General features: G+C 49.6%; 1 protein-coding gene across 2 annotated transcripts; it reads right to left on the bottom strand.

Moving 5' to 3' along the window:
- Nucleotides 1-68: 68 nt before the first annotated feature.
- LOC308184939 (tetraspanin-36-like) lies at nucleotides 69-9,467 on the bottom strand. 2 transcript variants are annotated; one of them, XM_080572486.1, is made up of 7 exons: nucleotides 8,490-9,467; nucleotides 3,923-4,114; nucleotides 3,492-3,566; nucleotides 3,233-3,328; nucleotides 2,902-3,054; nucleotides 2,632-2,715; nucleotides 69-1,661 (listed from the first exon to the last, which is right to left on the bottom strand). In XM_080572486.1, exons 1-7 carry the CDS (start codon nucleotides 8,547-8,549, stop codon nucleotides 1,575-1,577), a joined length of 747 nt encoding a protein of 248 aa, XP_080428612.1. In that variant the 5' UTR covers nucleotides 8,550-9,467; the 3' UTR covers nucleotides 69-1,574. The 2 variants fall into 2 exon arrangements, with proteins under 2 accessions (XP_080428612.1, XP_080428611.1); XM_080572485.1 differs by lacking the exon at nucleotides 8,490-9,467 and adding an exon at nucleotides 5,201-5,224.
- Nucleotides 9,468-12,343: the final 2,876 nt, after the last annotated feature.

Here is a 12,343-nt window from a genome sequence, read left to right as displayed (position 1 = left end):
TGTCACATGCAACAACTGGGATTCCACCAAAAAAATAAATAAATAAATAAAAACCCAGCACTAATTAATTACTTAAAGAAATTTGATTTATTTTGGCATTAAACAGAAGACAAAGCCCTCATAAACATTAAATCACCTTCAACATATACATTCTTAGCCTGCTACATCTCCTACACAACATCAATTTCTTTCAGGAAAAAAAAAAAAAGATAAATAAACAGCTTACACTTACCCAAACTCCTTCTTTTTTCTAAATAGCTACAGATACAAAGGTTTGCTGCTCAGAATAGACTGCTTATCTCTCCCAAGAGAAAATATGCTAATATGCTGTTCCTTTTCCGCAATTCTCTAACCAAGAATAGCTGAGTTTTCTCCCTCCCCACATCACAGCTCTAAGACCCCTAAAGCACCGAGACAAGGATTAGCACACAGACATGTTATAGAAGGACCATTTCTGAAGAAGTGGTGCAATCCAAGAAATGACCATATTCACCAGACATTTAAAGAGAAAGAAACCTATCAGTCACAAGACATTGACAAAAAACAGGTTAACAACATTGCTTGGCCAACTAACAGGGTACAAGAAAGTATTATATTAACATTTTTAGCTGTGAAAAGCAGCCAGATGTGTTCAGTGACACAGAGAACTCTGCACTAGCCCTTCCAGTCGTCCTTCCTGCATAACCACGCTGATCCAACGTTTCCTCCAACTCCTGTATTCATCTGCATCACTCTCGCAAACAGACACAGTCTGTCTTTGGGTAGACAAAGCGTAAATGCATCAGCAAAAGCAGAAAAGAAAACGAAAAGTGCTTCATAAGCAAATTTTAATGTCAAATTAAAAACAAAAAGACAAAATGAACCAAAAGAAGACATGTCCCAAACACACATCCCCTCCTGGCCTGGGGTTGTTCACATTTGCTAGCTGCTTCAACAGACAACTCAGATTTCTCTTCTAGACTTCACAGGGTTTGTCTTATCTAACGACCCCTGCAGTAAACTGAATTTCGACATATGACCATTACAAGGAGAAAAAATTGAACCACCGTCAGATACAGAGAAAACATATTCCATCTCCCCATGCTTACGAAGAATATTTGAACCTTGCATTCAGGAGTTTCTTACACCGTTTAAGCACATCGTGGGAACGATCTGATGTTTGTGCAGGCAACTGAATCCGCTCCTGCAGTCTCAGTCAGTTTAGGGATTAAAAATAACGTTTCTCCTGCTTGTTTTGAGGGTACAGGAAAGAACTGCAGAAGTAGGCTTCTTTCTGGAGCCTATTACGCCATCTGTTGCTACCTAGAAAAAGTCACAAATCCAAATCCACAATAACCTTACAGAAAGCCGTGGTACGTACGACCAGGGTTAAGTTACTGCAGGGTAACGAATATCGGAATTGCCATTTCAAGTCCACCCACAAGAAAACTTTTCCTAATCAGTACGAAGCGTTCTTTCCGTTTCACGTAAATAAAGTAAAACGTTTAACAAGGTCATGAATTGTCCGTTAGCGTTCATCTTTACAAATCTATTTTATCATCAGGAAGCAAAAGAAGAGTGATCTGTGCATTTTATTAAGCGAACACCCCTGAGTAAAGAGGCTGGTATCCGCTGTCTTCTCGCTTGCAAGTAAGCACGCAGACACTCAGCATGGCAAAGAACTGAAAAAGAGAGAGAACAAGAGATTGAGTTTTGCTGTATTTTGTTTCAGTCTTTGGATCCAGCATTTATGTTAATTTTTCATCACAGCAAGGTCATTCCTTTCATATTAAAAACCAATTTGAAAACAAATCTGTGGAAAACGATTTTTTGCCTATCACTTTTCAATAATAGTTTCAGTTCAACTTTTTCCTCCGTTTTCTTTTCCCCATTAATTTATACGTCCACATTAATTCTTAGTTATGTTAATCCAGGAAAAAATTCGGTGAAAACAGGAGATTTTTCTGGACTTAGAAGTTCTATAAATTTTTTAAGCATATGATATACGGAAATAAAAGATTCATCACAGATAAATTAAAATGGGACCTGTAATAGAGTGCACAGCTGATCATTGAGGAGAGGGAAACGATGGCAAATTCCTCCCTGAGCAATTTAAGGATGTTGTAAGGAGTTTTATATCAGTGCTTTTCAAATCTAGTTTTCATCCACTACATGATCTGGTTTCACATTTAATTTAATTCACTGTTATTATTCCATCAATAGCCTAGCTGGTTTCGTTCCTTGTCATGTTTCTAGCCCCTTTTGATGCCAGGCCTCCTAGCCTAGGACTATTCATTGACTTGTACCTAAAACAAACTTCAGTGAGCGATTCACAAAGCCCGGTTAGATACAGAAAAGCTATTTTTTCATAGCAAATTCCAGATCGAGGCCTTTTAGCGCACCTAATTTTTGGTACTTGCTACTAAAGGACCACGACAGATTATTCATTTACTTGCCATTTCAACCCCTCTGCTACTTTTTGGATCTCTCCCCTTTTTGTCACGCGAATGAAATGCAGAAGAGTTGGCAGAAAACCAGCGAGGAACATAAAACTGGGTCTATTTTAGGCTAGTAGGACACTGTGGAAGAAAAAGCTCTGGGATCAAAGAGGAAATTATTATCTTCCATGGGGAAAGAGATAGAAACGTTTACCTTTACGATGGCAAAGCCCAGGATTACCAGCATAGCATAGCTGATGACGCTCTGCAGCCCAGACTCCAGCTCCCCTGAACAGCCCTGGCATGAAAGGGAAAAACGAAAACAAATCAAAGGCAATTCAGCTGGACGGGGTTTTTCTCCCTGACCCTTAAAAGGCAGCAGGACGTTGGATGACCTGCTTAAGCAACCGCCGTTGCTTAAACACAGGGAAGGTTTGGGTGCCAGCGGGACATGGAAATGAGCGACTACGCCCTTCATCCTCACCTGCGTGTTGAGTTCCTGCGGCTGATCCAGGCTCCCCGTGCAGTTCTTCAGATTTTGCTTGCAGCAGCTCAGGGGGACGCTGTTATTCCCAGTGGAATTAAACCACCGCGTGCTTGTCCAGTCGCTGTAGTTCTTCACCCCACAGCAATGGAGCTGCCAAACGCAAGGCAGATAAAGGGGGTGTGATCGCACCCCTTAGATCTAACGCTTGGAGATCTGATGAGTTCCACGATATCATCGCCCTTGCCCTCTTCCCCAGCCCCAATTCCTCTCTTAGCGCCAAATCGTTCTTTTCTAAATAGCTCTCGGGAGAATTTAAAGGCTTCCTTACGTTCTCTTGCAGGTAATCCACCACAGCAGACTGTGAGTTTCTCCCGTCATACTTCTCAAAGACTGAACGCATTGTGCCTTGGACGTCAGTTTTTACCTATTTAGAAAGGGAAAAAAAAAAACAGATTTAACATGAGAACTTGGAATTGTATCGAGTGGAAACTGCAGAAGATCTGTATCCCTCAAAGTCAGAAAAAAAAGTAAAAAATAAAAAGCGAGAAAACCTGATATACCGGAAGAGCCGCAAGTTCTTTGCTTACCTTTTCCCTGTAAACAAATGCCAGGACAAAAGCGGACACTTCTGCGATGAAGATGATGAGGATAATGGCCAAGAACTGAAATTAAAAGAGAGACTGGAATAAGGAAGAGGTCCACAGCGTCTGAATTCGTTTGCACGTTACCCACCACGTTGCTTTAGAGCGTGAAGATACCCTTGCCTGCCAGAAAATAATTGGGAATGGGAGATTATTGCGTACGGACAGGGTGATGGCTGCAGTTCCACAAGGTCTCGGAGACTCGTGAGAAGAGTCACAGGACGCCTGGCTCGCCGCATGGGGCTTCAGCAGGCGGCACCCCGCTGTTCATAACTGCTGAGAAAGGGGTGGCGCGAGCCAGGGGGGGGTCCAAATTTACTCAGCTCGAACCTTTCTGGCTTTTTTGACCCCCGGGAGGACGCTCCCGCGACACTCACCAGCCCCAGGCCAACCCGAGACTCCCGGAAGGTGGCGCAGCAGCCGAGCAGCCCGATGATGAACATCACCGCAGCGACGCAAAGGATGATCACGGCTGGCAGCATGGCGTGCTTGTCCTGCACGAAGTTGTCGTAGCTCCTGTAGGTGTTCATGACGTAGCCCCCGACGTAGCTGAGGCCAGCCGCCGCCGCCTGAAAGGCAACCCGAGAGATTATTAGGGGCCATTTGCCACGCTCTCAGCTTCGGAAGCTGAAGCGACTGCTGCAGAACCTTATCGCCCCAGGGCTGCTTCGTTTGGTTTGAGGCTTTTAGCCACGGAACTGGGCACAGGCGCGGGCGCGGCACCGAAAGGCTCAGCGACGCCCCGCCAGATGCCTCGACGCTGGCCTAAAAAAAATTCCCTCGGGGGTTTACACGCGTCCTCCTTCAGCCCTTTGCAATCCTGCTCCCGAGCCTACGCCTGCTGCAAGCGAAGCCCTGCCGGTACTCACGTCCTGCAAACCCGAGGGAAACCAGCCTGTTTGGAGGAGGCTGCAGCCAGATTTCATCACGCGGCTGACGAGCAGTTCATTTATTGCACATTTTAATTAAATCGAGACTCCTCTGCTCCTGGAGGAAAACCCTTTTTCCCAGTTCCCCGCCTGCAGACGTACAGCGACCAGGCCTTCTCCCTTTTAGGGCCACAGGGACGAGACCTCTGTGGCTCGTGGGGCGCCATTTTCTCCTCCTTCACCGCCACGAGCGACTTCACCTCTTCGTCCTGCAGCACATCGTGGCTCCCGGCCACCAGGCTTCCAACCCCGGTCACCTCGTCCTCGCTCTGCCAGCACCCCAAACCTTAACGCAGAGCGGAGTTAGGGCTTCGCAAATCCCATCAGCACGGGCTGGGACGTCCCAACAGACCCCCCCCCCCGGTGGGTTTTACAGCAGCTCTCAGGATCGCGCAGGTTCTGGTCGGAGATGAAACATGGCTGGCCAGCGGCGCGGTATAACTGGCGACCTTGCGCTTCCGAGCGGGGAAAAAAAGGAAGTGAAATGAGGCAAAATCAAAAGATTTGGGGTAAAGATCGGTCTTAAAGGAAGCTCAGGCTCGCGCACGCCCCACGCCGAGACAAAGCCGGGACATCATCCGGGGTTTAGAAACCAACGCTGGGAGTTCTGTGGGTGTTTTTGGAGGCTCCTCCCAGCATCCTTCGGCTCGGCAACCTCGACCCACCTGGCGCGGACTCTTGCCCTGCCGCGCTTTTCACACTCCGCCAGCTGGGAGACACACTTACAGTATCCATTTTCCTGACCAACGGATCGGTCGCTGCCACACCTGAGGGACTCAGCGCCTCCCGGGACGGCCGGTGGCCCTGCCAACGTGCCCACCGAGCGGCCACGCGGGCGACGAGCGCTCCGGGGGGGGACGCTGGAACAGGCTGGACCCCACGGAACAGGCTGGCGCAGCATGAGGTCATAGAAGCACGCCACGCCGGGGCCGGCGCTGCTAAGCAGTCACAGCGCATCGGGAGGACGTTTTTATCTTTGGAAAAGGAAAATCCCAGGGTTTCGGTTGCTTCTCCCCTCATTTCAGGGCAGCTGGAGGTGAGATCAGTGCTCCTATTTCCCCGTCCGAGGGGCTGGCGGCAGCAGCAGCCTCACGGCTGAGGACAACGGGACCGCCGCCGGGAGGAAGCACCACCACCTTTGCTGCTCTTATCCCCAGCATTTTTCTTCTCGTGCAGGGAAAAAACACATGGTGAAGGGCGAGAGCTTGCTGCAAGTGTAATTTAGCCGAGCACAGATGGATCAGCAGCCACTGCCAAGGCGGTTTTGTCAGGAGCGGCTGATTTAGGTACAGAACACCCTCTAGTTCAATATTTGCCTGCAGAACCGCCCTGTTTTCCTCACGAAGCCGCTCCTGGCTCCTGCTGCTTTCACCTCCCGAGCTGCAAACAGAGTGGCAAAGAATTGGCGCGGCGAAGCTAATCCCGAAGCCTGGGGAAACCTCTTGTAACAGGGCAGATCCCGCTGATCTGTGCCGAAAACGCAGCTTTAATTAATGCCGGAGCCGCGGACGCGGAGCCGCCGCCTGCCTGAGACCCAGCTGCGTTTCGGAGCTGCTCCATAACCCGGCCGTGGGGATCCGTCGCAGGCTCGGGGACCGTCGGACCGAGGCCGTTCCCCAAAAGCACGCAGGATCCCGAGGGTGAAGGAGGGGGGATCACACCACGCGTGCGTAAGCATCCGAACACTTCTCCCTTCCCCACAGCATTCGGTCTGCGTGGGTCCCACGCACGCAGAGCGAAGCGCGTTTTCCTGGAAGTCCCTTCAACTCCGCTTCCTGATTTTGAGCACGGGAACTTAAAATAAGCTCACTTACACCAGGAGTTCGTGGCACGCCCAGGTGCCTCACCACAAAGCATCCAAGCCTGGCATTAGGTCCCCCAGTGACCCCGATGCCCCGAGCCCCCCCCCAGGAGGGGAGGAACTACCACAGCCTGCGCGCTGGACGTGTAAAACAAAAACCAGGCTCCCAGCCGAGCGGCTTTTTCCGCCAGTAATGCTGCTGAGTCAGAGCCCGGCAGCAGCTCCTGCCGAAAGACCAAAAACCGCCCCGCGTTTATCAGCGACGACCTTCAGCCCTGGCGGAGTCGGGGCCACCGCTACCCGCACGGGAAATCTGGCCTCTGGGAGCGCGAACGCTGCGTTGTTTTCCTACGACAAGCCTCGTGGGACGGAACCTGAAATTATCCCAACCTCACCTCCTGCTCCGGAGGGACGTTAGCGGGGGAAATGGGGGGCTTTAGTGGGGGAAATGGGGCCTCGGGGCTCACAGGGGGTGCGAGCCCCACCTGGGGATGGTGCTGCTGCTTCTCCTCCTTGGGCAGTCGCAGCGCTGCCAGCGGATCGAGCTCTGCTCTCTCAAATCCACCGGTCCTGCTAAAACCGCCCGGCAATAACTTATCTGCGTCCTCCTCTCTGCTGCTGGCAGAACTGGAGCGGAGCGGATCTCAGGCAGCTCGACGCACCGCACTTGGTAACCGTTTCGTTAAAACAGCCTCGATCCGTAGCCTGATTTTGGAGGTTAAACATCCACAGCCCACCGACCTCACCCTCTTCGGGACTACTAACCAAATTTTAGGCCATTTCTAAGCAACGACTTTTGGCAAAGCACCACAACCGCACCGACTGCTGAATATGCAGAAGGCGAACCATTTTCCATCATCATCTCCAAGGCGGACAAGATTTGCAGCACGCAATGCCCGAGCGTGAAAGAGAAGAACTCGAAATGCTCTTTGCAGCTCTTGTATTTTGATAAGGATCCGGAGCCTCGTAGAGACCCAGCTGTTCTAAATAAATACATTCGGAAAGGGCACCGAAGTCGGTTCCTCCTTCTTCCCCACCCTCTTAAAAACCTGAACTCCAGGTTCTGCAATTCTGCCGCAGGAATGTAATTACCACGCGTAATGGTTGCTGCAGTGTCTAAACGCCACGGGCTTTGGGGCTGCATTGCTCTTCCTAGGAAAAAAAACAAACAAAAGGCTGGCCAGGGTCACCCCAAATTCAGAGGCTGTGGACATGCACGAGGCAGAAGAGTAATTACGGATGGTCTGCGGAGCCAAATGACCTAATGGCTTCAATCGTGATCAAAGAGTTCCCCTAGAGCGGAAGGAAAGGTAGAGAGACACTTGGAGAAGGACAAAAGGCTGTTGTTTGGTGAGAAAACACTGAGTCCGAGCAATGAGGTAAACCCGAGGTGTACGTGAGCCACACGAGCTGAAGCCTGGGGAATTTCCACGTCCACACAGCGAGGTGTCCCCGTGTTTCTCTGCGGGTATTTCAGAAAACCACCACCCGACGAACATGCGCCGTGACACCACAGCAGTAAACACGGCTCAGCGCGGCGGTGGGAGGTATTTACAAACCGGGGTGAGAACTCGGGGGTTTAACTCAGTGTTTCCATTTCCCTTTTTTTTTTTTTACCTCTGCCACACAGCATCTCTCTTTGTGAGACTTCTTGATCTTCTCTGTAATTCCTCCTTGCTGCCCGAGCCTGAAAACCCCTGGCTGGTGACGGGGTGTCACGGGCAGATGCCTGATGTGTCCCGGGACCCACGGGGCCAGGGAGCGTGTTCCCCTGTGGGCTGGTGGGGCCGTCCTACAGGAGGTGACTGGAAAGGGGTGACTGTAACCAGGTTCCCAGCTGGGCTTTTCTATAATAACCCCCGGCGAAGCCATTTAGCTCCCCGAAGGAAAGCTTTCCTCACCAGACACTTGGCAGCAGCCCCCGGATGATCCCCCACAAACACCTCCACGTCTGCAATCACTAAATTAACTTAAAGCATGCTTTTTTTTAAAAGAAAAAGTAACGTGTGGTTAAGAACGCCGCTCCCCCTGAAGAAGACACACGACTCCAACGCCGCTTTTTTTTCCCCCCTCATAAACTTAAAACTCCCGGGGGCAGCTAACCAGAACCGCCAGGCGTGAGCGCTGAGGGCTCCGGCCCCGTTCCGCCGCCCCCAACCCGGGTCGCCCCCCACAGGTTTGGGGTCGGAGCCCTCCCGCTTCCCCCCTTCTCACCCAGAAGGCGAGGCTGAGCAGCAGCAACACGGTCTTGGAGGTGATCACGCCGCAGTCCATGCCTCCGGCCGGTCGGGGAGTCTCTGGGACCGGGCAGCACCGAGCCTCTGGGGCCGGGCCCGCCCCGAGCCCGCCCCGAGCCCGCCCCGGGCTCGCTGAGGCGGCGGAGCCCGGCCGTGAGGGGCCGGGCGGGGTGGGCCCGGGGCCGGGCTTTTCCTCCTGTCACGCACCCCAAAAAGTTTGGACGCGGCCGCGGGGTGGGCTTTGGACAGCCACCAGGGTCCGAAATGCCAGGCTGGGCAGGCAAACGGGGGCGAGTTTGAGTTTGGTGGCCGCAGAGGGCTGAGAACTTTCTGCTTCCGTCATCCGAGCCTCGTGGTTTCGAAAAGGAAAGTTTAAGGTGTAGGCTGGGGAGGCAGGAGTTTGTTTTGGAGAGGACGTGTGGCAGCCTGAAGCTGACCCACTGCTTGACTGCGGCACACAGTGGTGGCAAACTCCTTGGCCTTGGCAAAACAGTCATTCTTCTTTCCCTCAAAACAGTCATTAACCACTTTCCTTCACGAATACCGATTTTATAGGGGTTGTGCCGGACTGGTTATTGAGCAGGGCATCACAGTCTGCTCTCGGCCCACAAGTTTACACAGACAAACCATCGGCAGAAGGACCCGTGCCTGCCTCGCACGGCTCTGTGGTGGCACTGACAAGACCCCACGGGTGCCGCCGTACCCATCGCTGCCACACGGAGAGCGGGCACGGCTTCCAGCTTAGCCCTGGCTTCCAAATCCATTTTTAAGCTGTTACTTGGGAGAGGAGTTGGCTTGCAGCGAGGGCTGGTGTTATTGCTGTGACACGTGCCTTTGAGACTGTCGAGAGGTTGCTGGGCGCGCGAGCAGATCTCCATCCGGCCCTGCACGAGCTGATCCCCTTGCTGTGCCGTGCCTTGCCTCAAGATCTGCGGAAGAGACAACGGCTCCAAAAAAGTGAGGCAAAACCAATCTGCAAAACACAGCTCCTTTCCGAGCGGAGATCCAAGCAGAGACAAAAGTCAGACCCCGATTCAGGAAGCCTCAGACTCTGTCTCCGCCCTGATAATTTCCATTAGAATTTCTGTTAGAGCACGAAGTATTAACAGAGTCTGTAACTGTGGATTATTTCTTCCTCAAAAACAAACAAAAAAATCATCCGCCTCTCTCGTCCTTGTAGTGCGGCCAGCTGAGGTCTTAATAAAGAAAAGAAATCGCCCGGAAAACATTTAGCTTGCTAATGATCTGTGGTAATGACCGGTAATCTGGGGAAAATATTTCAAATTAGAACAAAAGGGCAAATTTTGAGGGAAAAGGGCAAAATTCCTTTGAAATGAAATGTAGAGGAATAAAGAAACTACCAAAGAAACAACCTCGCCAGCTAGCCAGCCAAAACCTTTGTTTAATATCAAAACACCGTTTCCTTGTTTTGTTGCTTGTTAAGTCTTCTATTTTATTAAAAAATAAAACTAAAGCTAATTTGACAATGAGAAATTAAATAGCGTTAATCAAAACGTTACGGCACGTATGCTGTTTCTTTCGGAGCAAAATGTTATTAAAATCAAACACAGCTGATTTTCTATTAAAGGTGGCCTGGAAAGTAATTTGTCGTAACAAGGATGTGCCTTCTCAGATAACCATCTCGGACAGATTCCGGACCATTCTCCACCAAATTAGTCCGAAAATCACCAGATTACTTTTGAATGTTGGATTTTAAAAGATCACTAAGCTGGAAATTCCGCAGCCAACTCCAGAAATGACGGAAACAAAAGGAAATTAAAGATAATTAACACTACAAAGAAAGATAGCTTATAAGGCCGAGTCTTAAACCAGAGCAGAAGAGATGGAGACATGCACACGAAGGCCCCGTAGTCAGGCAGAGCATCTTTGTGCAGAGTGAATCAGCGCCCGGCATTCGGTCTGTATCTGTACCCAGCCAAATCCTGGCTCTTCAGCTCCGAGGATTTCAAGATCCGGTGATATCCTTCGAGCTGCTACCTTACAGCTGATGTAAATGGCAGCTGAGATGTCGTAAGCATTGCCGTTGCGAATGGCTTTTGTGGAGCTGCTCGCAGTTCCTCAAATACCCAGTTCAGGCTGGGTTTGTTTTAAGTCCGAAATTGGTTTAGGAAACGTGTTGGGAAACCAAGATTATATTATTGAATGAAGGAGAAATAAGCTTTACTAAAATGTCTGACAGTTAAAAACTGAGAACAGGCTAAAATATGTAACTGTTAAACGATGTGCTTGCTACCCTCGCAAAGCTCGCTGGCTGCCCGTCAGCGTTTCGATGCTTAGAAACTTTTCCTTAACTTGAATTTTCCTTACAAACCTCGCTGCTTTTTGCTCTGTCTACCAGCTGTCAAGGATGTGAAGGCAAAAATTCTCTTCTGCCCACCAGACCACGTGCCTGCAAACAGCTCCTCTGGGTTATCTTCCCACTAGAGTAAGCAACTTGATAGCTCAGGTATTTCCCAGATCTGGTTCTCTCCCACTGAGCCCCTTTTTTTGACGGGGTCGCAGGGGGAAGGCGCCTTTCAGCCACCTCCTGGCGCGGCGTTGGCTTCTCCTGCAGCGCTGCAGCGCCGTTGACTCACTTCCAGCTTGTGATCTTCTACCGCTCCAGCTCTATTTCTGCCAACCCACTTCCGAGCCAGCTGCTCCCCAGCCGCTAGGGCCGATTATTGCTGCTCCGGGACTGTGCCTTATCCGTCTTGCACCACACCCCGGTTTTCAGACCTCCCCTCCGAATTGTCACGGTCATTTGGAAACTTCGCTGCCCCAGTCCTAGCCCTCGCCACCTTTCCAGATTTAACACTAACATCCGTTTTGTTACTGAAGTGGCTGAAACCAGCCCACGGGAGGTTGGTGCCAAAGCCCAGGCGACAGCCCCAGGGGCCAGGGATCACCCCCCGCGGGCGGTGGGGATGAAGCTCCCTGCCACAGGTACCTGCAGCTGGCCTCGTCTCCCAGCAAACCTCTGAGACTGTCACACGAGACAGCGTTAAAAGCTTTACCCGACGATATTTATTGCTTCTTTCCTCACAGGGCCTGTTCCCCATCGCAGAAGGAAATTAGATTAGAGTGAAACCGTTTGTCCTTGACAAAGCTACGTTGCCTGTTACTCCTCTCCCTATTTCCTTCTAGATGCTTACAAATGATTTTCCCATTACTTATTCCGTGGCCTCTTTGATGTTGTTTTTCAGGAGCTGAAGGTAACTGACATGTAACTTCCAAGCCCTTACCCTTTTCTCTTCTTTTCTCTTTTCTTTTTTCTTCTCTTCTCTTTTCCTTTTTTTCTTTTTTCTTTTTTTTCCTTTTTTCTTTTCTTTTTTTTCCTTTTTTCTTTTCTCTTTTCTCTTTTCCTTTTCTCTTTTCTATTCTTCTTTTCCTTTTTCCTTTTTTTCTCTTTTCTTTTCCTTTTTTTCTCTTTTTCTTCTTTTCCTTTTTTCTTCTTTTCTTTTCTTTTCCTTTTTTCTTCTTTTTCCTTTTTTCTTCTCTTCTCCTTTTTTCTTCTTTCTTTTTTCTTTTCTTCTCTTTCTTTTCTCTTCTTTTCCTTTTTTCTTCTTTTTTCTTTTTTCTTTTCTTCTCTTTTCTTCTTTTCTTTTCTTCTCTTTTCCTTTTTTCTCTTCTTCTTTTCCTTTTTTCTTTTCCTTTTTTCTTCTCTTCTTTTTTTTCCTCGTTTATCTCTTTTTTCTTTTCTTTTCTTTTTTCTTTTCTTTTCTTTTTTTCTTTTCTTTTCCTTTCCTTTTCTTTTCTCTTTTCTTTTTTTTCTCCTTTCCTTTTTTTTCTTTTCTTCAAACGGATCCTGTCTGCCCCTTTTCAGCCCAA

This window comes from Anser brachyrhynchus (genome assembly GCF_964034855.1).
Source record: "Anser brachyrhynchus genome assembly, chromosome: W".
NCBI lineage: Eukaryota > Metazoa > Chordata > Aves > Anseriformes > Anatidae > Anser > Anser brachyrhynchus.
The sequence above is the reverse complement of the archived record's forward strand: the minus strand, read 5'-3'. Positions and strand labels throughout refer to the sequence as shown.

Excerpts from the sequence above, each read along its gene's own strand:
- LOC308184939 (XM_080572486.1), bottom strand. The coding sequence starts at position 8,549 with ATGGACTGCGGCGTGATCACCTCCAAGACCGTGTTGCTGCTGCTCAGC. Across the intron at positions 3,567-3,922 it reads CTCGGGTTGGCCTGGGGCTG|TTCTTGGCCATTATCCTCAT; the intron begins GTGAGTGTCGCG and ends TTTTAATTTCAG. Across the intron at positions 2,716-2,901 it reads CGCAGGAACTCAACACGCAG|GGCTGTTCAGGGGAGCTGGA; the intron begins GTGAGGATGAAG and ends CTTTCATGCCAG.